Source organism: Caenorhabditis remanei, chromosome IV, assembly GCF_010183535.1.
Source record: "Caenorhabditis remanei strain PX506 chromosome IV, whole genome shotgun sequence".
NCBI classification, from domain to species: domain Eukaryota; kingdom Metazoa; phylum Nematoda; class Chromadorea; order Rhabditida; family Rhabditidae; genus Caenorhabditis; species Caenorhabditis remanei.
Window position 1 is genome coordinate 14,629,235 of NC_071331.1, and position 27,945 is coordinate 14,657,179.

General features: G+C 36.2%; 5 protein-coding genes across 5 annotated transcripts; 1 reads left to right on the forward strand and 4 right to left on the reverse strand.

The window, feature by feature from the left end:
* Window positions 1-96: 96 nt before the first annotated feature.
* On the reverse strand, window positions 97-3,485 carry GCK72_014107 (uncharacterized protein; the record flags this gene model as incomplete). The annotated part of the gene is made up of 10 exons (XM_003091248.2): window positions 97-264; window positions 316-1,037; window positions 1,084-1,368; window positions 1,540-1,930; window positions 1,978-2,245; window positions 2,291-2,406; window positions 2,480-2,764; window positions 2,811-3,134; window positions 3,184-3,406; window positions 3,454-3,485. The coding sequence occupies 10 exons, from the start codon at window positions 3,483-3,485 to the stop codon at window positions 97-99; spliced, it is 2,814 nt and encodes a 937-aa protein (XP_003091296.2).
* A 227-nt stretch (window positions 3,486-3,712) lies between these two features.
* On the reverse strand, window positions 3,713-4,841 carry GCK72_014108 (uncharacterized protein; the record flags this gene model as incomplete). Its single annotated transcript, XM_053730144.1, has 5 exons — window positions 3,713-3,811; window positions 3,858-4,082; window positions 4,132-4,410; window positions 4,460-4,567; window positions 4,647-4,841. The coding sequence occupies 5 exons, from the start codon at window positions 4,839-4,841 to the stop codon at window positions 3,713-3,715; spliced, it is 906 nt and encodes a 301-aa protein (XP_053584916.1).
* Window positions 4,842-6,953: 2,112 nt separating this feature from the next.
* Window positions 6,954-11,070, reverse strand: GCK72_014109 (uncharacterized protein; the record flags this gene model as incomplete). Its single annotated transcript, XM_053730145.1, has 16 exons — window positions 6,954-7,007; window positions 7,138-7,257; window positions 7,312-7,583; window positions 7,651-7,894; window positions 7,943-8,095; window positions 8,163-8,426; window positions 8,478-8,632; window positions 8,678-8,932; window positions 8,991-9,469; window positions 9,512-9,606; window positions 9,653-10,040; window positions 10,083-10,255; window positions 10,310-10,526; window positions 10,574-10,768; window positions 10,813-10,952; window positions 11,005-11,070. 16 exons carry the CDS (start codon window positions 11,068-11,070, stop codon window positions 6,954-6,956), a joined length of 3,270 nt encoding a protein of 1,089 aa, XP_053584917.1.
* An 11,620-nt stretch (window positions 11,071-22,690) lies between these two features.
* GCK72_014110 (uncharacterized protein) lies at window positions 22,691-24,480 on the forward strand (the record flags this gene model as incomplete). Its single annotated transcript, XM_003090857.2, has 6 exons — window positions 22,691-22,858; window positions 23,271-23,400; window positions 23,449-23,621; window positions 23,672-23,991; window positions 24,046-24,259; window positions 24,310-24,480. The coding sequence occupies 6 exons, from the start codon at window positions 22,691-22,693 to the stop codon at window positions 24,478-24,480; spliced, it is 1,176 nt and encodes a 391-aa protein (XP_003090905.2).
* A 583-nt stretch (window positions 24,481-25,063) lies between these two features.
* On the reverse strand, window positions 25,064-27,757 carry GCK72_014111 (uncharacterized protein; the record flags this gene model as incomplete). Its single annotated transcript, XM_053730146.1, has 8 exons — window positions 25,064-25,453; window positions 25,505-25,570; window positions 25,622-26,134; window positions 26,700-26,784; window positions 26,841-27,152; window positions 27,201-27,353; window positions 27,399-27,635; window positions 27,684-27,757. 8 exons carry the CDS (start codon window positions 27,755-27,757, stop codon window positions 25,064-25,066), a joined length of 1,830 nt encoding a protein of 609 aa, XP_053584918.1.
* Window positions 27,758-27,945: the final 188 nt, after the last annotated feature.

Genomic DNA, 27,945 nt, shown 5'->3' on the forward strand with positions numbered 1-27,945 from the left:
GTATAACTCGTTTTTTTTTCGGCTCATATCCGAATTCCCTCAAAACTACCGCTTAACCTTTGAAATTCTTTTTGACTTTGGAAATAAAATATGCTTCTAACTTCTATGAAAAATCAATCCACCTACCTCATCAACATCACAAATAAGTTTTTGCTGATACGTGATCTGATCTTGAACATATTGCAGTTTTTCTTTGGCACTATCAATTGCTTCTAGGAGACCATCACGATAGATAACATCTTGAGATTGAGTGAATTGCTTTTCCTGGAATCATTATGTATTAAGACTGCTCGCTCTATAAAAACAAGAACTGACGTTTTCCACGATTTCTACCATAACCGCATGTCGTTCATTCAGGTATCTTTCCAGCTCCGCCTCCATCTTTTGTACAATTTGCCGTCTTCTAGTGCTTTCTTCGATTTTTCTGACAATCACATCCCATTTAACTTTACTTGCTTTAGCGGAGAATGCGAGTTCTTTGATTGCTTGTACTCCGCCAACAACTCCTCGAACTCTACGTGCAGGTGAACTTGTCTGAGCAGCACCTCCTCGAGCTGGTCCTCCTCGATTCGCTTGACGTGCTACAGCCGCTGCTACTGCTTTTTCCTTACGAAGAGCATTCACTTCTTGTGTTGTCTTCTTGAGGAACTGTTCTCTCTGCTTATCCTTCATCTCCAGCGTACGGATTTTATTGGCTTGAAGTCGAGTTTGTTTCTCTTTCGTCGCGATTGCACGTGCATTTGCTAGTTGCTGAGCTTTTTGTTTCTTCTTATCCTCGTTCATTTTTTTAATCAACTCTACTTTTGCCTTCTTCAAGTCTACAACTTCACTTTTCAATCTAGTTTTTTCTTGAAGTTCTCGTTGTGATTTTGCTATTACTTTCAAATGTTCTTTATCCAGAGCTTCGATTTTCTTCAATTCCTTCCGCAAATCACTGATTTTCAGTTCGTATTCCTGCTTGATAGCTTTCATCTGCTCATTGTTGCCACCTCGTTTACCTCCTTCATTCAAAACACGATCTCTTTCAGTTTCAGTATCTGGAAGATGCGAACTTAAACCAATCTGTTTAAAGGTTCAACTCACCCTTGATTCTTGCCATCAACTCTCTCAACTTATTCTCATAGGTTTCTCTAATTTGCTGATTTTGTCTTTCAGCTCTTTCCAATTGATCAATGAGCTTTTCCTTTATATCCAATTCAATCATCACTTCATTCAAATCAATTTGGAGTGCTTCCGTTTCAGCTTGTTGCTCTTTTTCGGCTGCAGTCTCTTCTTCATCTTCATCCAAATCTTCTTCATCAAGAATTTCTTCAGCTTCATTACTTGTGCCATCATCGTCTTGGGCCATCGATGAGTATTCAGACGAAACTAAGAAGTATAAAATTTAGACTCCGAATAAATGAGAAATAACGCGATCATTTTTACAAAGCTTATGCAAACACAAAGATACTTTTCTAAAATGTATGAAAAGCTATGAATAGCTTATACATTATGGCTAAGATGAACCTCTCTGCTCTTTTCTCATAAAAATTGTCTTACCATTCTCCCCTCCAATATTCACGGATTCCATCATTTTTCTCTGCTTTTCAACTTCTTGTTTAGCCATTTCAATGAGTTTCTGACTATTGAATTCAGATGCACCACCAGCTCCTCGGGAAGCTCCGAGAGCTTTCCACCTGGCATTATCTTTTCTCAGTTGGTCACAAGTAGATTGTGACTCATACAGAAGCGATTTCGTTCGCTCCAACTCTTCTAAATATTTTCGGAATGTTGATTGAACTGCATCTATTTCTCCTACAGCTCCAGACGATGAGATGGCTGAAATCGCACTCAATTCTTGTTTAGCTTTCAAGTCAATATTCTCGGTACGAAGAATATCAAGTGTCTCGTTAAGAGCTTTCACTTTGAATTTGAGGTGGTTTACTTCGCCCTGTAAAGATTTACTCAAATAATTTTCACATAAAGGTATTCACTTACCGTTAGGTACACATTCTCATGGTATTGATCATTAACAACTTCGTGTCCATCAACATCAACAGTTCTTCTTCCTTGTTTGAATTCAAGAAGTTCTCCCTCTAAAGATGCAATTCTACTACGAAGTTCACCAATCATTTTTGATGATTTGTCTTGATTTGCCACAACTTTGTTCTTAATTTCTTTAGCGCGATTAGCATACTTCATTGTGTTGAGAGTCTCGACAAAGTCACTGTCAGATGGAGAACAGCAAGCAATCATTAATGTACGGCTGGAAGTATGATATATAAGTATATTAATAAGTTAGAAGTATCACCTGTTTCCTCCCAATGAGTCTTGCAGAAGACGAGTGAGTTTGGAGTCACGATACGGTACGTGACTCACTTTACCATTAGCTCCTCCCAGTGCAGCGATTACATTTCCAAGGGCGAGCTGAAATATAGTTGTGTGATAATATGAAACACATTTTCACAGGTTAGTGTTTCACCAGTCGAAGCATACTTACCAATCCAACATTGATGCTGATTCCTTCTTTCGCCCGATCTCCAGTTGCACCAGTTCGTTTCATTCTCTCTGAACCAGCCAAATCGACGAAATGGAATTTCGCACAAAGCATTTCCATTTCAAGTTCTCCAGCTTTTTGTTCTCCGGACTCATCCAATGGATTCACAGCGACACGCTGTTGTCTCAAATGGAGAGTAAAAATTGCATGTGAACGAGATGATTGTTCATTCATATTTGTTGATGCGACTGTTCTATTGAGTGCTCCATTTTTCAGAATGTCCATAGTCTGTAAAAATACGGTTGAGAATTGATTCGATTACGGTAAAACTCACTCCATGCATATCAAAAACAGATCTTTGTTCAACTCCGTGAAGAACGATCTCTCCACGCGAATCTTCATGAATTCGGATACTTGATGACATACTTCTATCATCAGAGAGTAAGTCCAAGACGTCATCATTGTAAAGTTCTACAAATTGAACTGAAACTTCGAATGCTGGTTCCAGAAGTCCCTGTTCAATTGCTTGTGTCTTGCATTCCGTAATTTTTCGGAAAGTGTGTTGGATTGCTCTTGGAATAACACCTAAGTCTTGTTCTTTTTGAGTCACTGCAGCATCAAAAGCAGTTCCCATTGTGTGTGTTTTTCCGGAACCAGTCTGAAAAATACATTAACCTTTTTTGATGAAAAGAGAGTCAGTTAGATACCTGTCCATATGCCAGTACTGTGGCATTGAAGCCCTCAAAAAGACCATCGACTAGCTTTTCGACACATGATTCGTATACAACGTGTTGTTCTGTTTGCATATCAAATACATGATCATAAGTGAATGATCGATCTCCACCGATTGTAACTTGTGGGTCATTTGGAAGTACTGATGTACATACTCGGCTGCCTTCAAGTTTCTCTCGATTTCCTTGCGGACGGATACTTAAAAATAAAGTTTCAAAGAAAATTCGATAGATTTCAGGTATTACCGTAATGCGACCTGCACACATGTGTCCGCCATTTTCACCTATTGTTTCGGACGGTTTCAACGATTTTCTATTCCATCCAATTGATCGTTTTCTGAAAATTTCCCAGTTTATTGTCACGAATATTGCACTTGCAAGAGAAAAAGGGAAAATAAACGGAACACGAGACGAAACAAAAAATCAAGAAAGTATCGAACAAGAGACTAGAGAGAAATAAAGACGATTGAAAAAAAAAATCCGAAAAAAAGGCGTGACAAAAGAACTAGGCTTTGATAGCTATCAAATCTCGATCATCTCCACTAAATTTCATCTTCCACGTGGTGGAAGGGGCGTCATATTCAGATACATTCAGAGAAGAAATCTGAAAACATGTTCATGAAAAGCAAAAAATTGAACGGAATAGTTACCTTTGCGACAGTAGTTCGGTAGTATTGATAATTGAGTATTGCTTTACACAAGTTGTAATATCCAAACTCTGGCCAAAGCACATCGTCAAAATAGACATGAGTGTCTGCTGCTTGCCACATTAAGAAATCAGATAATCTGTGTTCACCAGAAGTTCGAATGAACAAATCTGGAACAGTTCCACCACATCCGCTATCCAAACATGCATCAATCATTGATTCATTTATCTGAAATTTTCCGCATTTTTTCAGAATATTTAAAAAAATATTCACTCACATCATCCACATCAACTTTTCCCTCTTTCACATGATTCCGAATAGTTTCAAAACTTCTTGTTATTTCATCCCGTGATGTGTATGGCATACACACATTCAGTCTTCCTCCATCAAACTTCTCCGTTCTTTTTTCGATATCACTCATCAACTTCTGAAGTCGAGAGGAAAGTAGCGATCGGTTACCGTAGAAACGGAAACAAATCCGTTTTTCATCCAGTTTCTCGGAATCATTTAATAACTTTTGGAATTTTTCTTCTGCCAGACGCATGAGTCCACTAACCTGAAAAGACACAGTATATAAAAAATGACTTGAAATTCAAAATATTGACCTCATCTTCACTTCGTTTGAAGTTTTCAATACTGAATGCATATACTGTAATCTCACGAATACCGAATCGGTTACACCAATCGAGAATTTTAGCCAGCTGCACAAATCCCTGAAAGTTTTTATTTTATTGAAAAATAATTTTGACCTAAAAAATAGACATATGTTTTCAATAACAAAACAAAACTCACCTTCTCATGTCCTTTTATAACATTTCCCAGATGCTTTGATTTCGCGAATCGTCTATTCCCGTCCATTACAAATGCCACGTGTCGAGGAATCGGCCCAGATGCAATGAATCGTCGTAACAACCATTGCCACCACGGTTGCTCTTGTTGAGCTACAAACCAGCCGGCCTCCTCGTCGGCTGTCAAGTTCGTCGCCATTTCCTATGATAACAGCTGCAACATGGTAATGCAGAATGAGGGAAGGCGATTTTCAAAAAGATTCTTGTGTCAACAGAGGATGAATTTGAAAATGTCAGGTTCTTCACTACATCTGTACTGCTGACAGATGCAATAAGAGGAGATGAAGGCGATAGAAAGATTTATAGGAGCTTGAAGAGTGGAGAAAACGATGAATGGGAAACGGTAGAGGAACCAAAGGAATTCAAAATGGCTGTTATAAATATATGAAAAATTAATCCAGATTTGTATACTTTCTACCTTACAAAAAAGAACACAAAAACTAGTTTCAATCACACAAAACAAACGAAACACAGAATTTGAGATTGTAATGTCCTACTGAAGTGCGAACCCCTTTCGAGGTCGCATCTCATGAATATTTATGAACGTGTATGGAAAATGGGTGATACCTAAAACCTGTCAGGTTCCATTGTTTCGGGAGATGTTTAACAATGAAAAGATTAAGTAGAAGGAATATCAAAAATAAACTTCCAGAAAGAAAGATCTTGGCCAGAGTGACATCCCAATAGAAGACTTCATTAACAAGACCAATTCCGCCTTCTCAATCTTCTTCTTTTTCTTTGAAATTGTGGTCAAGGACATGTATGTCAGGTACTACCGAAAAAGAGAAAAAACTCGCTATTCTCATTTTTCCAAGTAATCTCGTTGCCCTCCCACAAATAAATCATCAGGAGAGCATCAAGGCTTTCCAGAGAAAAAAAAAGACGCAGATGTGGAAACAAGAGAAATGATTGCGAAATATTCCAGAAAAGAAGGATACTCAAAAAAAGCTTCAACACCACCTGTATTAAAAAAGAAAAATGAAACATCGATACAAAAGAAGCAAAGACCGTGTATGTTTGGCACCCTGCGTCTCTTTTGAAGTTAATGCTGTCTAGTCTCTCTTTGCACATATGGGAGTGGAAACAGGGAGAACGGACAGATGGATGACCGAGTAAGCGGACCGACTTTGGTTCATTTTATGATTGAGTAGAAGAAGAGAAAAAGCTCCGGCGTGTGTCAATTGAATACGCAAGAAAGCAATTTTTCGACAACAACAACAATGATGAGCGAAACATTCAGACATTGGTAGGAGGGACTTTTAAGAAAGGTGAACACATTCAGAGGTTAGATAGTGGAAATCAGATCTAAATAGTTCCAGAGTTTATTCGAAATTTTTCAGAAAATTCGGAATTCTTTAGCATAGATTCAAGCATAAATTGAAAAAGTATCCACATTTGAAATCTCCTATATAAACTATAGCAGATATCCGCACATTCTCTACCTACAAAACCAGAAAATCGTAGCAGCAACGATGAATAGATGCATCATCAAATGACCACCACACCTCTATGATACGAAACATTCAGGAGAAAAAAAGCTATGAGAATAAACGGATGGATGGATGACTGGATTGGGTGGGGAATGGGTGACAAGGGCGTGTATGCTAAAGATGAGGAGAAAGTTGAGATTTGCAATCTGGACATTTAACGATAGCTTTCAATTCTCCCATGTATTTACTTTGTAAAAATGCTTCGCTCTATGGTTCTTTCTGTTAGACCTAGAAACGATTCGGTAAACATAGTAAACGCTGCAAACTTCATCTACATAAAAGTATTTTCAGCTATAAAATTGACTCATTCTCCGACCATTCGTAAAACTATGCGAAGACCAAAATTCACTTTAAATCTTTTGATACTTTCCGTACCAAAGAATTTTCTCAAATTCTAATGACACGAAAGATATTTCAGAAGGATTTTAGCCATAATAAGCAATAAATAAGTAAACAATGTATGAAAGACGCATTTATTTTTTGTTTGGAATGAATAAATATATTATGGCTCTATTTATAACGAAAAAAAAACAGGACTATCTGACTATAAAGCATTATCAAAACATGGGGCAGGATATCGGGATTTATGGATTTTAGTACACGCTATAGTAGTTTTGAGAAGGCAATAAACGCTTAACACGAATTTACACACGAAAGAGAACAATACAGTTTAAAGTAGTATTGCCGAACAGAAATCACATATTGATTAAGAACATTCCAATCGGAAATGGCGTCTCGCGATGGTTATTGGCGGAGAAGGATTAATGAAGAGCCAGAGAGAGAAGCGACTTCAGAGCTGGTAGGAACGATGAAATCTGCAAAAAACCGATGGGTAAATAGAATTATAACACGGTTGTTTGTTATTTTGAGAAGAAAAACACCTCCGGAAAAAGTTCCATAAAGACTATCTAACTCAATAAAAGTTTGGCCTCTATATTAACACACCTCCGTGAAATCACTGGAATTCCGAGCCATCTGAGCTACGACTGCTTGAGCTTCCCGAATCTGCCGCATAGAGAGGAAATAGGCCAAATGAGACAAATGTTGTTTTGTTTCTGCGGAAAGCTGGAAAATAATAAGTTTGTAAAAATGCATTCCTGCTGAAGTTAGTTCACAAACCCGATTAGCAGATAGCCTTGGCGAGAGCTCTGTCTGAATACGAGATCTCAAATCGTTTGCTTTTTCGGTTTTAGCTTGTGTTATCGAGTTTTCCACAATAAATTGAGCCAGTGCATTTATTGGTTCTACGAGTTTCTCGTCTTCTGGAGACAGTTGGATTGGTGGTGGAGCAGCAACAACGGATGCAACAGAAGGCGGACGTTGTTGATAAGCTGTAGGAGATGGGAATGATGACGATGGAGCAGACGATTGAGGATTTTGAATAGCCATTCCTGAAAGTTCTTCGTTTTGTGGTATTATTTTTTTGTTGGTAAAATAGCCACTGTGCAGTTAAGTCACCTTGCATGGCATGAGAAATTCCATTTTGATAGTTCATTCCTCCAGCGAATCCATTTTGTTGTCCCATCATCATTCCACCAGGAGCTGGAGCAGTTTCAACAGGTTTCCAATTAATTTCCATTACATTCTTCTTCGGCTTCGAGTTTTCGAGTGGCTTCAACGCCATAGGTGGAGGATCATTCCATCCCGGTGTAACTGGAGCAGCTGGCTTTGGTGGAGGCATATTTGGAGGCATGGGTGGAGGCTGAAACTACCAAAGGGAGTTAGTGGGTCAGGGATTTTTTGTATGTACTGGCTTATGATCCCATGATGGAGTTTGATAGAAAGTTGATGAGGGCGGCATTGGTGCTATGTTGGAGTTTCTACGATTGTCCGAATAATCATTAGGTGGAGGGATAGGTTGAGAACGAGACGGATGATAACTATTGTATCCATTCGGAAGATTCTGAAAATTCAATTGTTAGAAATTTAATTAAAGTTGTTTTTCTCTGCTATGAGAAGCACAAAATTACCGGAGGTGCCGCGACATTAGGGAGCTGTGATGGGAAGTGATGCACTGGTTGGGTTGTCATATGTTGTTGAGTTCCCGGTAGACTAACAGTGTAAGGATTGAAAGGTGGCTGATCTCCAGTACAATCTCGTCCACCAGCAACGTTATAGCACGTCCATTGGAGCTCTTGCATTTCAGCGGATCCATTCTGAGACCATTTCACAAGATTCCAAGCAGTTGCGCCAGCTCCCTGGAGTAGAAGACGATGTGCGAAAGCGATTATGAGCTGGAAAAGTTATGTATATCGTAAATGTGAATTAGATATAATTATATTCACCTTTTCTAACCCGTCTGAATAATTTGTCGCCTTTGAGATTTGATGAAGAATCAACGCCTGTTTCAAGCGATCAACTTGTGAGAAAGAAACGTTAGCAATCAAAAATTGATCAATGTCACCACCCAGGAGAAAAGCTATGCAGGCACGTGTGGATTCTGAATGAAATATAAATGACCCGACAGTGTGAAAACACCACTCACTTCCTTCGTTCAACCATTTTGTACCGATTATGTTAGCAGCAAGCCGGATGTCTTCCGCACTTGTTTCGTGTGCGATGATTAACCCTAGCATCTCTCTCCATTTTACATCAGGAAATGATTGAGAAATTGCATTTATTCTCTGAATTTTTGCATTATTTTCCACTTGTTCCTTTTCGAATGTTTCTGCTCTATGGGCCGATGAAGAACTCGAGAGTGCCATGATTAATGATGAAAGTGTATTTGTGTTATTGGTTTCTGAAATATTACTTTCCTGAAGCTGATAATTCTGTTTTTAATATTGAGGGAAACTTACTTCTGTTATAATCTTCAAGAATCATTGTCAAATGTTCAGTGTCGTGTTGTGCAGAATACATCATTGCTGCGACATGCTGATTGTTTGACATCAACACACGAATTACTGCGAGATGGTCTTGACGCATTGTGTTAACAAGAAGTTCCCATCCCGAAGTATCGAGCGAACTCCAATTGACTTCCGCACATTTTTCAATGAAAGATATTTCAGGTACATCAATATCTGTTTCTGCTGCAGAAACAATAGATGTGCTACGGGCAGATCGATCAGTTGTTGAAGTAGGATGTGTGTTTGAAAGCGAGTTTGTGATTGTTGTCTGATTCTGATCAGAAAAAACTTCATCGTCCTGTGATTCGACAAGACCTAGGTAATGAAGCATTTTAGTCCGACCAGCTCCTTCTTGAAGAGCAAGAAGAATTAACCAGACTTCTTTCTGCAGTTTTGCATCCTCCGTGGTGTCCGTTGAATGGGAATATGCTCTGAAATTACTGTATGTTCACAAAAACATGAACTGCTCATACCGCTCATGCAAGTACCATCCCAAGTTTCGTTTATCATCTTTTATATGCAAGTATTGAGCGATGTCTTCCGCCCCAATATCCTCTCCAATATTAATCTGAAAAAGGTTACATCATATGCTCCTATTTAGTGGACATTCGTACCGTTTCTACCTCAACATTATGATGAACTTGTTGAGACATCACATCAAATGATTTCCAGAAAGTGGCTAGTCGGCCACCGAGAGAAATTGATGCCCCAATGAGTGGAGCACGATGCCATGCTGGTACAAATTGATCGGAAACGCGAGCAGCAAGAACTTCGGCACCTGGTTGCGTTGTTCCTAGACTTGTTAATGAAGATATTTGAACTGGATGTTGAAAATATTGAATAGCAAATTGAGCCGGCTCTTCTTCATTCCATTTAACGTTTCTGATCCAATCGCCTTGTAGACTTCCGACACCTCCGAGAACTTCAGAAGTTTCGTGATTCCAGATAATTACCTGTCCATCACATCCAGAAGAAATGAGGAGACGATCGTCTGCTTTATTCCTGTAAAAAATGTTGAAAAATTGTACAAGAAATATAATTTACCAGTCTACACTGGTGATTCCCATATTATGATGCCTATATTCTTTGACGGGTGTAGAAGTGAACCTAGAATCCCATTTTTGTATGACTGAGGCATGTTGAGATTGGCTGGCTATTATTAATTGCGATGCATCGGAAGGATTCCAAGACAAAGAAGACCAATCGCATCCAGGAATCTGCAATTAAAAACAAACTCTTGTGATAATAAACGAAACGAGATTTTAACTCACCTCTGCAAACTCTAAAACTGGTGATCCATTTCTACGCAAATCCCAGAAACTGACTCTTCTTGACGAGATTGATGCGAAAACAGATTCATTTTTGAGATTCCATCGCAGTAGTTTGACTTGATCAGGAAAATTGGGTGATCCAGGTGAGAATGGCGTCTTCAGATTTGCGCAATCCCAAAGTAGTATTTGACCAGAACCTCCTCCAGAAGCCATCCATCTGAAAAATGAAACATTGATTGAGATCAGAAACTGGATAAAACTTACCGTCCATCTCGGGAAACATCAATTGTTAACACGTGTCCGTGATGATCCTTTCTCGCCGACAATACTTCAAGAGCGTTTCCACTCAAAAATTTTTCGGCATCAAAGAATACTACCGTTCCATCTTCCGTTCCACCAGCAACGATTCCGTTTGGATGAGCATCAGAGCACATCGACGTCCATGCCAATTCATTAAATCTATATTTTGCTTAGATTTTGTAGCAAATTTATACTTTTCTCACCGATAATTAGTAGGAAATGAAACAGTTGGCGTCAAATTTCCCTTTTCATAAACATCTTTCGTAGAGAGGAAGTCTATTTTCTGTTCAATTGATGTCGCATTGGGATCGAAAAACTGTGCAAAATCCGCTACGATTAAGCCCTGGAGAAGTTTCACTTTAATCACCAATAACTGATGTAATAACCAACGTTACCTTAGTTTGAATGCCACGTGGACTCCAGGCAAAAACGCCGGAACGTGAATAGAGCTTCGAGCTCATCGATTATGATTGGGTAAATGGGCTCCAGTGCAGAAGTTGTAAACCTTTCGAGTTGACGTGGATGAGCCAGACGGGGAGTGTGTAATTGCGCGCTAATGGACTGTTGCGAAATTGGAGGGAACGCCACTTTTTGAATGATAAGAGGAATGTTAAAATCTTAAATAAGAGAATTCTAGAGTGTTAACAAAAGTGTCCGCTTTTTACATTTATTTTCCCGAAAAGAAATTTACTATTAAGCTTATTTGCGAGAAAGAAAATATTGAGAAAAATCATATGCACAAAGATATAAATCGAAATGTATACAGTAAGCCGTGAAGGTCTTAGGAAGAAGCTGTATTGGGTCAAAGATTTCTCGAGTTTCAAATGGTATCTCTCAGAGATCATTACGCTGTTTTTTTCAGATAATCAAAAAGAAATAAAGCAGCGTCGATCGGAACAGCGAGTCTATCAGTTCAACTTCCATAGTTCACAGTCACCATCTTTCTGATTTCCCCCATGGAACTCTCCTAGACTATATCAATTATTCGATCATGTATTCCATCTTCTTCTCTTTTTATTTTGACATTTTTTGTACCCATGGGGCCTTGTTTGACTGACATAAAATCCTTTGACTCTTTCGAACTTTTTTCCAAAATTGTTTCCGGTTTTTGTCGTTCCCAGCGGGTAATTTCGAATCTTTGAGATTTTGTTCCAGAAGAAATAAACATCTTTTGAAGTTTTGACAAAGTTCTAGTTCCAAGCTGTTTTTAGAAATTGAGCAAAACTTGGAATGTTTCGTTTTAATGTCAAGTTTCACAAATTACAATTTTTTGGAATATCAAACAAGTTGAGGAAGTGGATTGGATCATTTATCTCTGAAAGAAGGTTCCAAGTTATGGTGAACGGAACTCTATCAACCGAAAGACCAGTGTTATCAGGAGTCCCGCAAGGCTCAGTTCTTGGACCAACTCTGTTTCTCCTATATATTAACTGCATTGGAACCGAACTCATAAGCAACCACTTGCTGTTTGCTGACGATTTAAAAATATATTCGCCATGTAACAAGTCGATCGACACTGATTTAAGAACGTTGGAAAAGTGGTGTGATAAGTGGAAGATGAAAGTAGCTCCTAAAAAGTGTGAACATATTATATTCTCGCACAAAAACAAACCAGCTATTGATAGTGATCTGAATCTAAAATTGAATGATATGTCGATTCCAGCTGTGACCACAGTCCGCGATCTCGGAATCTATTTCTCCAGTCAACTTAGCTTTACTCATCATCACGCTCTGATTATTCGGAAAGCTCATCAAAGGATTAATATTTTTTTTTCGGTCCTTAAATATGCGTCGTGGAAAGTATTCATCAAATGTTACGTGGTTTACATTCGTCCTCTACTGGAATATGGCACTGTGGTCACATCACCTATTCAGAAGGAGAATGTTATAATGCTGGAATCAGTCCAGAAATCTTTTATATTCAGAGTTTATAAGAAATTCAAAATGTCGTATTCATCGTATTTCGAGGCTCTTGAAGAATGTGATCTAAAATCACTGGAACATCGAAGACTATGTATTGATTTAATCTTCACCTATAAACTGATGGTTACCAAGGAAATTATTATTGATGATCCTATATTCGAATTTTTGGAGCATTCAAGGCTAAGGCGGCATAGATATTATCTCAAATCCCTAACTACGAACTCGAATAAATTATCTTCTCAAATACTCTCTAATAGAGTTCTCCGTTGTTGGAATTCTTTATCAGAATTGGTGTTTCCGGTTAAACCGAGCACAGCTGTCTTTAAGAGCAGAATATGTAAATATGATCTCAAACATTTCCTGTCATTAAACCCAACAAATTATTAATTTTACTTTACCTCCTATGGATAGTGGAGCTAGTCTCGAGGTAGCAGAAAGTGCAGAAAACTATTTTTCTCTTTATTAAAAAGTAGTTTTTTGCTTTTTTTTGCTACCGCTAGAATAGGCCCATTATCATTATGTATGTATTCTTTCTCTTTTTATTAACCATCTCTCACATGTAAATTCAAAAACCATTCCATTTTCTCGTGTTAGTGGTTTCCGCCCTTCGATGAAATAAAGAAATTAAAAAAAAAAAGTTTCTCGAAAAATTGCATTTTTTTGTTAATAATTTCATGAATTATTCATAGGCATTCTCTGATTTAAGACGAAAGTTGACTGATCAAAAGCAGAAATGATTTCCAAATTTAGAAAAGACCGAAGTTTAAATGAGTGATCTTATGAAAAATCTTCAGTGAAAAGATTTCATATCTTCAGCTGTTTCTGGAATTACGTAGGTTTCAAAACATTTCAGGTCGATTCTCTTGATTGTTTGTAAAATATATTTTCTGTGTGTTTATCTTGTTTTCAAATTCAACAAGAGGTCGAGAATCAACATTGTTTTTATGGCCCATCGAAAACATAGTATTGTTATGCGAGTCAATTATAGATTTTCACAAAAAAACTCTCGTATACACATCTCTTTTTTTTGAATTGTGATAGTGCAACATTCAATAAACGAATATATGGAAATTGAGAATTCCAGTTGACATATTCTTTTCTCTACAATACTGATCCCAATGATAAGTCAAGAATATAAGATGTGATGAACTAACATTCCACTTCCGTAATTTAGTTCTAAAATAGTGTCAATTATCCGGAAATGTTGAATTTCCGATAGTGACGCTAGTAATATATCTTTACGAATCATACAAACTTTGATTGATTTTGTGGAGTTTCATCTTGCAAACTTTAATAATATTTCTTGGTTGGATTTAACTTTTAGATGCAATTTTGAACGGTCAATATAAAGTGTATTATTTTACAAATATCAGATATTTGAACTTCATTCTTAAAATATGTGACTCATTCACCTAAAAAAAGACCTTTCAAATCGTCCATGAATGATTCAGTATTTAGTTCTCTTTTCGGTGTACAACCACTCATTCAAAAAAAAAAAAAAAGTACAAAAGGAGTCGTCTATTTAATTTAATTTATTGTGACTAAAAAAGGAAACCAAAAAAGATATTTTATCAAATTAGTTTCCTTTTCTTCTTCTTGTTTTGGCCGCAGGTGGTCAGATTCTGGAAGCGGTTAGAGATTTCTCTTTCTCTTCTAACCACTTTGTAGTTCTTTTCAGTCCTTTTCAGTTTCCTATCGTAAACAGGAAAAATGTGAAAAGGAGAGGCGGACGTGCATTTGACAATATTTGAGCAGAAATTAGAAGAAACGGACTACTGAAAAGGACGATGTCATCATTCTGGTCCCGTTTTTAGTTGATTCGTTTTCAAGAGTTGCAAAGAGAGAAATCGTTTTTCTTGACTAGAAAACTTCCGATTCTCATTATTTTATGAGTCATAAATAGACAATTTGAGATATTCCTGAAGCTTCAAAGAAAGGGAACACAACATGAATAGAAGAAGGAAATCCCTCCAGAATGCAATAACTTTTTCGGGGGTCCGCTAACGTTGTGAATCCGGTCGCGTCATTATTTGGATAATGATGGTTTTTCTGATGTTTTCCTTCCGAATCATTCGCTCTTTTGATCTTAACAAAGAGGATTGGAAAGTTGTATTCAAGTCCATGAATTCAACATTTAAAAAAATTTTGATTTAATTTGATATTTCACGGAAAAGGGGTGCTCATGCATTTGCATTAAGTATCTCTAACATGATTCAAGTAAAGAAATAAAACCAATCCAGAATCTTAACGACTTATACTTCTTTCTTACTTTTATACTTCTCTCGAGTACACCAATTCCTTATTTTCTCACTAGTCAGAGATATTACTACTCTCCCTATATAGAAAATTGGATAAGCCCTTTTTCTTTCAACTTCTTAAATCAGTTAACTCATGTATATTTCTTGTTTTAATCATATTCAACGCCCTCTTCTTTCTCTTTTTTTGAGTCCCCATCAGTTATGACGTCTTCTTTTCCAAGTGGTGCTCATACTTATCGAAACAATTTCATTTTTGCAGCATTCTTTTATTCTGATGTATTCCTTTTCTTCTTTTTTTCTAGTAAACATTATGAATATTTCATGAAAAATTGTTGAAATATTTCGAACTCTTGATTGATTATTTCTTTAATAAAATACGAGATGACCTCCCAGTTTTTGTTGTCGTAATGGGATCAAAGGATCCAGAATATATTTAGTGGAAAGAAGAGAATTATTTGTTTTCTTGGGAAGGGTAGTCTAGTACTATAGTACAAGTAGACGGTGAACGGTTTAAAGGCGCATAGACTTTTACGCGAAAAAGGTCCCGTCGCGACAGCCGCCCACGCTATGCGCGAGCAGGTCATCTTTTCCTCATTCTACGTGTTCGTTAACGTCCCTCCCACCCGGACCCAACGAACACGAACAAGAGAGAGAGAGAGAAAAAAGGGGCAGGACAGCTCAAGAAGGCTAAAAGGAATAATAAGTTTTTGCAGAGGGAGAGAAGTTGGCGTTCTACCAATTTCCGAAACACAAAACCAATAAAGTCTGTAATATCGAATATTGTTAATAATCAATTTTCCTATTTTTAGCCTAGGACCAAAGAAAACTAATTCTCTCGACCCGAATGGGGAGAGAGAAATACAATTCACCCGTCAAAAATTGGGTTGACAATGACAAAAAGACAGGAAAAAGTCGATCATGTTGCAGTCAGAACTCAATTCTTTCTTTCTCATGATCATCCAGATATTCACTTTTTTCTATTTCTGCTCACTTCTTTTGTTATTCTCTTCCCATTTTCTGTCATTCTTTCATTAAAACAAAACTTGAAAATAGAAGAGAAAAGCGTGTTACTCTCATACTATAATTTAAAAATGAAATTGAATTCTTAGGGCGGAGCTTCTGAACAACGTTCTTTTCTCTTCTGTGAGAACATCGATGACTGAAAGTTCCGAACTTTAAAATAAGTAAAATCAGTGTGTCGTCTATCAGATGAGTACAAAATCTTTACTATTAACAAACACCAAATTCTGTGTGTATGTGTGTATGTCGCCGATCCTACCGCCAACCCTACTGAACCGATTTTCTTCGAACTTGGACCAAAAGATCAGAAATTTTCCCCTCGCAATGCCCGTCTATTTTTTTAGTTAGAATAGGTCTCAACTAGGTCACTAGGTGAAAAGCACGGTTTTCAAGCCATTCAGTGGTTTTCGTTTCCGAAATAGAGAAATAGGAGTTCACGGGGGAAATAAGTATAGAACTTTTTCATTCTTCATATGAATTCATTTCTTCAAATTTTCAACACGGGTGGTGTAGAAAAAGAGGTTGAGCAGCCGTTAGGCTGCGTTAACCGACTGGTAAATATAAAAATATAGAACTGCTTTTAAATTATTCACGTAAACTATTAAAACACGTGATGAATTCATGGTAACCCAATCGTGTACTCTTCCTGATCCAGTGAGTAAATGTCTCGTAAATCTTTGAAATCCCTGCATATAATGACATGCGACTTGTTTCTACAAACTCGATGTACTCTGTCATTTTCAGATTCTTCTGTCAATTGCATCTTCTTTTTCTTTCTCTACTTCTTCCATTACCATTTTTTAAATTTCCTTGTGACTCAGAAAGTCAATTGATTTCATTGACGCAAGTGAGCTCTTTTCCTTATGTCCTGACATGATTACCTTCTTCTTTTTCTCTTATTCTCCTTTATATGACAGAATGGTGAATAGAAACGAGAATTGACATGTTTATAGGATTCTTGGAGATTGAGTTGAAGGGAAAAGATTGATTTAGGTGATTGGTAGAGTTGTACTCCGTGTGCTCACGAGTTAAGGCATTTCACATTTTTCCTATTCGAATTCTGGACGTCTTCGGATACAAATTTCTGATTATTTCTAATTTCATCCAGCTTTTACCAACTTCGCATGAAAATCTTCTGAAGAGATTTCCACTGCGTTCCAGGTTAACTGGAAATTCGAAAATCCTGTTCATCTAAAAATGAGACTTCTCTGAGCACATCCTCTTTCTAACCAACCGTTAGTTTGATTGACATTCTGACTTTTCTAGAAGTAGAAAAACATCTGAAATTGAACTCTTCAGACTCTTCTCTATTCGAATATGTCTGGTTCTCTGGCCAAGCGGCTCAACGTTTTAAATGAGATGAATATGAATATTTTTGATTCGTTCTGGATGAGAGAATACTCGAGAATTCATTTATTTGCATTGCTGTCTTTTTCTTTTTTTTGCATTGGCCAGCTACTAATTAATATAATATAAATTAGTGAATGCTGACGTAAATTGTTGCGTGGAAGTGTTTCCAGAATCCCTCCCGTAACATCTTTGCATCCTACTTTCTACTCCAGATTGTCGAACACGATCAAAAATCTAGAAATGCGTGAACAGATTGCTCATCTTACAAAATATTGAGAACGGAAGATGACATTATCTTGTTTTTTCCCAACTATTAAGCAGTTACTTCCTTCTCCATAAACATGTTTTGAGCTTTCCCTGTGAAACTATTTCGTTTTTTCTAGAAAAAAAAGACAATGGGCACACATTATTCTTGACTACAAATGAGTTCGAAGTGTCTCGTAAAGAAATTTTAACGATTTCTGAAAGAATACAAACTAATTTCATTAAAAAGAATTCAGAATTCATTTGAAATTCAAAATATTGGCTATTTTTATCTGTCTCTCCCTCAAATTTTGCAACCACTAATCGTAAAAGATTACCCTCTCATCCGATTCTTTTTTACATTTCAAATCACCTCTTTTCCTTCGTCACAATCAGTTTTCAATCATCAAAGTACCTCATAAAAGACAACTGTTCTTCTTCTTTTTATCACTTTCAAACAACTTGAAACCTCTGAACTCGTTCCAGCAATAAGATACAAATGACGATAGTTTCTTGTTTTTCCATTCATTCATCTTGTTTTTTCAATGCAAATCTTTGCAAAAAAAGGGGGAGCATTTCAAATGAAAAGTTTAGAAAGAGATAGAAGAGAGATGCCAAGTTCAAACAAATTGTCACATCCCTCTGAAGAGAGAAAATATACATGTTGCCTTTTTTTTCATATCTATTTCTTTTTCTGGTACTTTATATTTCTCGACTCTTGAGGCCAATCATTATGATTGGTGTTTCTAAAATGTACCATTTTATCGTTTTGTTTTCGAACTTTTTTTTTTGAATACTTGATTGCATGGAACATTCGAATGACAAGAAAACATAGTCGTTTTACTCGATAAAAGATGATTCTAGAATGCCCAAAAACACTGTCATCATTATCTTTCGGAATTATATCATATCCTGTAATTTCTCGGCGACGCAGACAAATTGCTGCTCCTAACGACTTTCCGGAGTTGTCAAAAGGTATTATTTCGGACGTTATTCTTCCCATTTTCTGTATTACTTTGAAGCATTTATCCAAATATGTATTGTCAGATATTTATCCCCACGCAAATAGTCAGTCGACACAGCAGGCTGTGAGCTGCTCGCCTGGATAGGAAAACTATTAAGTATAAGCTCATATCGCCCTCCGAATGCACTTTTTCAGTAATAATTCATTGAAAAAACACAACAAAACATTGTTAAATATGTGTTTTTAATATGAAAATGTTGTTTTTAGTTCTAAAAAGGGAATCACATGTTTCACATTCAAAAAGAATCAGTCTTCGGGCATCTGAATAATTCAGAATATCTCAAAGATAAATAATCTTTATACCTTGATTTCTATCTTTCGAGTGACTCTTTCCAACTTGCTTACGTTTTCTCTTTTTCTAAGTGTGTGTAAATACTTTTATTTTACAAATAAACTTTTCAAGAACAACCTCTTCTCTCATTATTATTAGTTCAACTGGACATCACATGAGAACGTTTTTTCTGAAACATTTCATTCTCTCTTCTTTTTTCTTCTTTTTTCCCTCTATCTGCCACGTCAAAATCTGTCAAACACTCTGAACCACGCGTCAAAGTTTTCTTTTGATTTCTGCTGTGACGCGAGCCCATCAATGACTAAACCTTTGTAGGAAACAATAGAATTCTCTAGTTCTTTTCATTTAGTTCCGTAATCTCAAATATCATTTTGATCATTCTTTTTTCCTACTTTTTCTTAATCTAATCTTTGTTTTCTTAACTAAAGTTAAAGACCTTTATCCTATCCAAATGTGTCATTTACAAGCACTGTGCTCATTGAATTCTCTCAACTCAACGACTCCTACGCTGAAAAAAATAAAACTGGTCCGTGAGGTATAATTCTGTTATTTTCAATCATGTGCACGACTTCCGTTGACTTTTCTAATCGAATTGAAAACCGAATGACGATTGAATCATTTCCTTCCTTTTCTCTTCTTTTTGAACAACTTCTGATTGTCACGAATTCCATGTAAAGATCATCGTTTTCTTTTTGTCAATTGACTTCTAATAAGTTGTTTTCATATGCCTCACGTATCGATGTGTCTGAAAAAGACAACTTCCAGCTCCTTCCGATTGATATAGGGGTTGAGATCAAAAATTAATTGTATCATTCAATTGGAAATCTGATTATAACTCATTTCTTCCAGACTACGAAACTTAAAGATCCAGAATTTTTTCCTAGATTCCGATACAGAAGTCTTTCTGTCAGTTTCGATGTCTCATCTCTTAAATAAATTATTTGCAGACATAAACAACTGAATATCATAATGTGACATCAGTCATCTTAATTTGTACTTTCCTAATGAATAATCGTTTTGTACTGATTTCTAATCGAATTCTTAGATAATTAATTCAAAATTCTTTATATTTCTCTAGTCTAATGTTGTTCGTTATCGGATCATCGTCTAAAAGTGTGGTCTCTTGAAGATCATCTAATTATTCATTTTCTTTTTTAAATGAATTCTTTCACTATTTGCTTGAGCATTGATGTTTTCTGTGAAATGTATAGATCTACCTCTTCTCCTTTCGAAAATTTACATTTTTATGATGCATTTGACTCATTTATTCGCCTCTCTTACCCATTTCAGTTATTTGCCCTTAGGGATCTCTCGTTTTCTTGTCATTACCAGCTATTCATCTTCCCCTTTTCTTTTCTTCTTCCAAAAAACCCTCCACCGGGAAAAATATAAAAAAATACAAAGAAACAGAGAAGATCCTAAATCCTTGTAATGACTACAAAACACGATGACATGCGGGTTCTTTTTTTCGAAAAAAAAAGAGTTCTTGTTTTTGTGATACGTAAGAAGAGGTTCTGGATCGAATTCGAGAAGTGAAGACTTCTGAAAATGCAGATGGTCATCTGAAGGAAAAAGAAAAAAAAAGAAGAAGGCGTAGTCTGACACTTACTAGAATTATTATTCTTCTTTTTTTTCTGAAAATATTCTAGATGTTCTATCAAAAGTGAATAAGAACCTAAAGAAAGTGGAACTTATCCTCTTTTTTGAAGATTTGTTCGTTTGAAAAATGAATTTCAATTGGTTTAAAAAGATTTGCAAAGGCTACAAACTTTTGAGAAATGAAGTTAAAATTTTGTGTTTGTGTTTGACTTTGAATAAGGATTCTCGAAGAATTGAATCATTTGAATTCATTTTGAAAATGAGAGTTTCATAGAATCCAGATTTACTTTCTACAACTTATCCCAAATCAAGACTTTCAGATTCATTACCTCAATCCTTGATCCTTCTGCTCTTTATCTAAGTGAAATTCTGATGTTTGCCATAACTTTTGAGCGTGAATAGTTTTTAAAAGTTATTCGAATGACACAATAATCTGTCTTCTTCCTTTTTAATTTCCGTTCCAATCACTACTATAAAATTGAAATTGAAACCAGAATCAACCCCAATGTGACACATAGTTTCATCCCTTCTCACGATTCTTATTTTCCTCTTTTTCTTGCTCAATTTCAATTTGAATCCGAGATGAATTTTCTTATCCATAAGCGATTATTATAAGCAAAAGGAAGCTACTTTAAGATATGCTACACGCCTCCATTTTCTGATACACACATATTTTTAAAAAGAGGATTTATCTCAGCCCAGAAGATATCATTTCCTTCAATTCTTCCTATAAAAGAACGCCAATCGAAAAATGATTCGGCCTTTCCCCTTTTGAGTTTTCATCTCGAATGCCATGTGATGTTTCTCGGCTTACAACTTTTGAAAAACGTATCGGGTTTCCGAGAGAGTAGAGACGCAGACAGATAAATCACGTCACGGATACTCGTTGAGAGAAGGTAAAATTGTCTCAAATTAGCTCCACTTGAACCTATCTCAACTTCTTTTTTCCTTCTTTTTTCATACTCTTTAAACTTTGCGTCTTGCAGTTTTTGTGTTTTTCTTTGGTATCAATTCGAATGGGAATCTGAATTTTTGTAGAGCAAAAATGATATATCGTCCACTCTGATCCATAGCTGTAAAAGTTATATGAGCCATCTTGTCAATTCTCTGAAGAATCAGTTCAATATACCATTCGATGGCGTCTACAAGTTTTGAAAAACAATTTTGATCAAACACTTTTTTGCATCTTAATCTCCACAAACGAAGATTCAGGGAAGCAAAAATTCGTACTGAAAATATTCCGAAACACCAAGAAACAGTTAGATTCTGCACCCTGATTAGTTGTGTTTAGGTTCGCATTTGCCCCCTCACGAGTCCATTGAAAAGTGAAAAACAGTTTACCAACAAGAATGTTTTATTATTAGATCGCTCGTCTTCTCTTTTCCGAAAATTTCGAACATTTGATATCATCCGTTTTCTTTCTTCTTTCAATTTCTATGCATTAAATTTGGAGTTTGTTCCAGTAATGTTCTTTTTCTCTATTTAAAATTCTGCACTTCTTCGCCCCGAGGCCTCATTTCTTTTTCTATTCCGGTGTTCTTTTTCCAAAAAGATAACAATTTTTTCTTCTCCGGAACTACCTATTCCTGTGTTTTGCTCTTCTATTTCTATTCTATTTTCTTATGAGTTTCTCTAAAATCCACTCGTCTGAAAATATTGTTTTTTGTGTGTTTGCGTGGTTATTGTACTCCAAAGTGTGGGATGACGATTAAAGGAGTTCTCACCACAAAATGAAGTGGCACCAGATATACTCTCTTTTTTTGTATTTGTTTCATCTTCCCTCGCACTTTTTTGACGTCTTCTAATATGAGCATGGTGATGAAGAAGTGGGCGGAGACTGGATGTTTTTCTTCGTTTTGCTGGCTAATATCATTTTTTATCTATCATCATTTATGAATTCTCGGACACCCATCATCCCTTTTTCATGAATTTAACACGAACATGTTCATAACTTCTCGATATACAGGTTCCTCGTATAAACTCCTATTCTGTCTGTCTGTTCTCGGAAGAACATCAGACAATCAACTCTTGCGACTGGCTGTTTTGCAGATCATTTCTCCCACTATTTCTCTGACTCATTTCTACTCTAAACTTCATTTTGCAAACGTCTCTTGTTCATAATAAACTTCCTGTCCACTCCATCTTTGCCACGTCACCATCTTTTCCGTTGAATTTCAATTTCCAGATGAGAATTGAATCCCCATTTCGAATCCTTCTTCTCCTCCGGCGGCAGAATTTTCAAAAACAACTAATTATGCGAACTGCTTTCTTTTTCTTCCTCTCGATTTCTTCCTTTTCAGCTACCTTTTCTTACAAAACAATACTTTTAAAAAGTTCATTTTTGAAAACTGCTTTTATTTCCAGAAGACGCCATGCTCACATCCACAATGATACCTTTGATACTGGACGCTCTTCTTGATAACTCCACTTCAACTCTTTCAACAACACAGTCTCCTATCAGCATCGAAGTGTTGGACTATGTAAAACGAGTAAAAAGTATCTATCACTGGCTCATTCCAATGATGATTATTATTCTTCTGGTGAGTGATTCTGCATGTTTTTTGTCTGAAACCAATCCGACAAATCTTCGGTTTATCTGCTAGGATTCTTCTAATTTTTCACTTCCTCCGAGGATAGAAAATCCTCTTTTTGATGGCTTCAAATACCCGAATTCTCAATCAAAGGGGGTGGAGGATCATCGGGGTTATCTACTGATTTTAATCATATTTTCACGGGGGTTCGCAGTGTCAAAACACAGAAGTTCTCTGTTTAAAACTCTGATTCATGTATGTTTTTTTGTGTTTTCGGAATATAAAATGGCATGAAGAATATTATATTTACAGAGAAAAACAAGCTTGAAAACTAATCTGAAAGTCAAATGACGCACTCAAATAATTAATAACTAAACCTAGTTTCACGCGGCATAAAGTACTTTAATGTAGTAAATTTCAGATAGCAATAATTGGAAATGGATTGATAGTCATCTCTGCTAAATGGTTGTCATCCCCTGTGTCTCCATACTTGAAACTGTGTATTTCACTCGCAGCAGCTGATACTTGGGCAGCTTTTTTGTTGATTCTTGGTGAGTTTTGTCTTGAATTTTATGAATTTTCATTTGAATTATTTTCAGGATTGATAGTCAATTCGTATCTACCCGTGATATGGGGTTATCAGAAGAACTCGATGTGTTTTGAAGCACTTTTGGAAATGTTTCGTATATCGGGAATGCTGACTTCGGATATGCACTTATTCGCATTAGCAATTAATCAATTCTTTGGAACAATGTATCCATTGAAGTATAAGGTTTGTTGAGATCTCATGAGAACATTGAATACATTTCTAAATATTTTCAGATAATGATAACAACTCGTCGAACTCGTTTCATCATTTTCTGTCTCTGGACGATTCCATTAATGTTTGTTTTCGGATGGTTCATTGCTCAACCAGACGATGGATTGAGACATCCGACATGCAGTTTCACATTCTACAATCGGTTTCCTTTCCGAATCACAATTTTCTTGATCTTCATGCTCCCACTGATCTCAACTCTCATTATTTATGGATGCATTCTTGTCAAACTTCTCAAAGCGAAAGTGGAATTCGAAACGTATTGTAACGATCAGCAAATAGAAATAAGTCAGAATAACAACTACAATAAAAATAACAAAACACCGTAAGTTTATTCAATGTTTTCATGAAACTATCAACTAAAATTTCCATTTTTTAGAGCAACAAGAAGTTACAGTACTCGATCCACAAATGTATACTCAAAACTGAAATTAGTGTGGACAACTCTTCTTATCGTATCCACATTCTCCTTATCATGGGGACTTTGTGTTTTATATTTCGTCATGGTTTGTGCGGATGGATGCATTATCATTTATCGACAGAATATCGGACTGTATATGAGTCTTTTCCTCAGCTCTACTGTCAACCTTTTGGTTAGTTTCGGATCACCTCCTTCATTTTCTATTTATTTTTATTTTTCCAGGTAATGGTAAAACTCGCATCAAATCCATTCATCTATACTCTCCGAATCAAAGCAATTCGGTCTTCCGTCGATCGTTTTCTCAATAAAGTTCGTCGACGACCGAACGATGCAAAAAGTTATTTTATGACAAGTCAAGTGCATACGTCTGCAATTGAGCCAACTGCAATTTAATAATTCTTTGAATAGAACCTCTATATTTCTGTAATTTTGAAACGATACTGTGTACTATGTGATGATCTCTAGTCGGGCAAAAATTTCATTTAAAGGAGGACTGAAGTTCTATTTTTACTGCAGATTCCGTTACTTCAGAGGATTCTAAGAATATTTTAATATTGACGGATATGCTGAACATTGCTCTAAACGCCAGAGAGCAGCTTTTAACAAAGTTTTCTGAAGTATTGGAATCTGCAATAAGAAAATATGACTTCAGTCTTCCTTTAATTTGATCCTGTTTCATACAAATTGTTAATAAATGTTCTCACTTCTACTCAACAGAATGCCAAAACTCCAAAACAAACATTTTTCTACTACTCTGAAGTTTGTATAACATTTTTTTGGAACTAGAATTTAAATATGTTAAAATAAATGTTTAGATTTGGAAATTTATATATTCAATTTATAAAAAGTTGTGAGCAAAATGATAGGCAAATCTTAACTTTGGCATCTGGAAAACTGAACGATTGTAGGTTTGAAACATGAGAAATCAAAAAAGAATGAGGTATCTGAACGATATGAAAAAGGGAAAGACAGCGAATTAAACTTGTGGATATAACGGAGGAGCAGATGCACGAATATTGTGAATATTGTCCATTCTCGGATCATATTCATCTGGCGGAGAATCTCTTTGCCATGGATCATCAGAAGTTCTCGGTGTGAATCCTCTCTGTTTCATATATCCAGTCAATTGAGCTGGTACTTCATAAAGAACTTCTCGTGCCAGATTCTCCATTACAGTGTCCGCATCCAGGTATCCGCCGTTTGTTCGATTCAAGAAATCGCGCATTGTAACGAATTGAACAATATCTCTCTGGGCAATTCTTGAATCTTGTTGAAGCAATGCATCGTCGCTATCCAATTCGTGCATTCTTTCGAAATCTTCATTTCCAACTCCGATTATAATTATGGAAAGAGGAAGACCTGAGGCCTGAACAATGAAAACTTGAAGAACTATCTCTTATTGGTTTTCAGAACTTACACTAATAACAGTGTTGATTGTTGCATACATGTCCGAAATAATACCATCAGTTATGATGAGAAGAATCTGAAGATTAGAATTTGAAAATCTATTTAAACTACTTTTGATGTTTATTACCTGATATCTCGCAGTACTATTAATCATTTTCTGTGCTTTTTTTGCAACTTGTTCAATAATCGGAGAAAAATTCGTTGGTCCGTAGAGTGTAACATTTTGAAGAGCATGTCGATAAGCATGCATCACTCCATTTATTCCAACAACTGATGCATTTTTACTTTGAAGATCCAATGGAAATACTGCAGAAACTAAGTGATGACCAGGTAGTTTGGCTCCGAAACCGTACGCTTCGAAGGTTTTCGACGAGTTATAGTGTTGACAAATACTCAAAACAGCTCTCAATGCAATTTCATATTGATTTGGAACTCCAGATGCCATATAGTGAAGAGATGAAGGAGTTGATGGATTACCATTTGAAGCAGTGAAGTCAACAGCAACTGAGAAATCCAATTGAGTTCCACCGGAGATAAAATCAAGAAATGTTGGTTCAATTATGATTTTTGCATTCCATATTTTCAGAGTTCCAGAGTTTCTGTACTTGCTTTTCTTCGTTTTCTTCTTTTCATTGATCAGCTGGAAACAAAAAAAAGTTGAAAAAGGATGAGATCATAAAGGAAATTACTCAATTCCCTGAGAGATTAATATTTAAGATACAGAGAAGCATGCGGAATACTGTAATTCTCTTTTCTTTTCCTCTCTCAAAACTGATCGATTTGATATTTAAAACATGAAAATGAGTTTTAAAGTAATATTGACCATAACTACTTTGAGAAAAATCTTTTCAGTTGACGTTTTCAGTGGTTTCTAGTCAATTTTTAGCACATCTTATAACTCAGTGAATATTCAATTATTTTCGGTGAGGCTAGTGTCAAAGCGAATCATTTTCCCCATTTTATCCATTTCCATCAAAAAAAATTTCGAAAAATAATCAAATCTCGAAAAACGTCCTTCACACCAGAAACTCATTTTCTATTTCGCCTTTGGAGAAGTCTAGTGAGGGGAAAGTGGGCGGAGACTTCTAACGTGTGAAACATAGTGGCCGGCGGAACCCGGGAAGTGTCGGCCGCAAGCAGACTATATATTATAGTGAGAGGTTTCGAAAAGCTTCGTGAATGGTTGAAAGTTATTGTTTTCGTACCGGAATTTGAAGGGTTGATCCAGTTTTTCCAGCTTCTGTCAACAATTCGTTTAATGTAGTTTGAGAAGTTCCGATTATATCATCTCTGAAATTGAAAAATGAGTATACAAGCTCGAATTAAAATTTAAAATGAAAACTCACTGTTTTTTGAATTTCTCATGATCGAAACATTCTATTAAAATTGGTCGATCGAGATTCTTTCCACATAAAGCCTGTGTATTTATTTGAACGGTTGCCCATCTTGGATTTAAATTCCTCGGTTTCACTTCAGTTTGATGGATTAAATGAGAACTTCCATCATCGAATCTTCTTTTGAAATTGAGATATGGATCCGATTTCCCAAAGAAATCTTTCCGATCTAATCCTTCTCCACAAACATCAAATTGGATCTTTTCGTTCTTCTCATCTTCTTCGGCACGGATTGTAATTGTTCCATTTTTTGAGTTTTTGTCTCTAAAAGTCGAAATAAATTTGAAAGAATTCACAAAATCTAAAACTGACTTTGGTTTTACTTGAGATCCAATTTGTTCTTTATCTCCGAGATGAGCTCTGAATGTTGAATAACTGACGATTTGGGCAAGAACACATTCAAATCGACCCAAAAAATCATGAGCTGTTAGGTCAGTTCCAACGACTTTACTGTCAACATCATATCTGAAAAATCAAGTTTTCGAATTCAAAACTACAATTTCAACTCACAATTCGAAACGAAGCAATTGAGTTTCTTCGAAGAAATAGGGTAAGAGAAAAGTAGTTTTGAATTGTGGATTCAGATTATTCCATACAATTTCAGTTCTTCCTCTTTCAGTCCATTGACGATCTCGCCATGTTGGAAGAGTTATCGGATCTGTTGTCGTTGATTTTCTTCCACTTGTTTTCTCATAAATTATGCAGATTGGATCACTTACTGAGAACACATCAAGGTCCATCAAATTGCTGTAAATATAAAAATCTAGAAATTTGAAATGAGAAAAATAAACAAACTTTGCAGAAATGGTAAGGCGAACATTTGTTTTCGGACGAGATTCATTTAGTCCGAGAGCCGATGGCTGATTCATTTTTTGTTGTTTCTGAAAATAGAGTTTGATCGAAAAAGTGACGAAGTTAACATTAGCAACGGAAGAAAAAAAGTTTTGAATGAAAAGTGAGAAAGTAAAATCAAATAAAAACAGGCATGGAAAAGGAAAAGAAAAGTGATAACGAATGAAATCATATCGGAATAAATAGGGGGTGAATCATCGGAAAT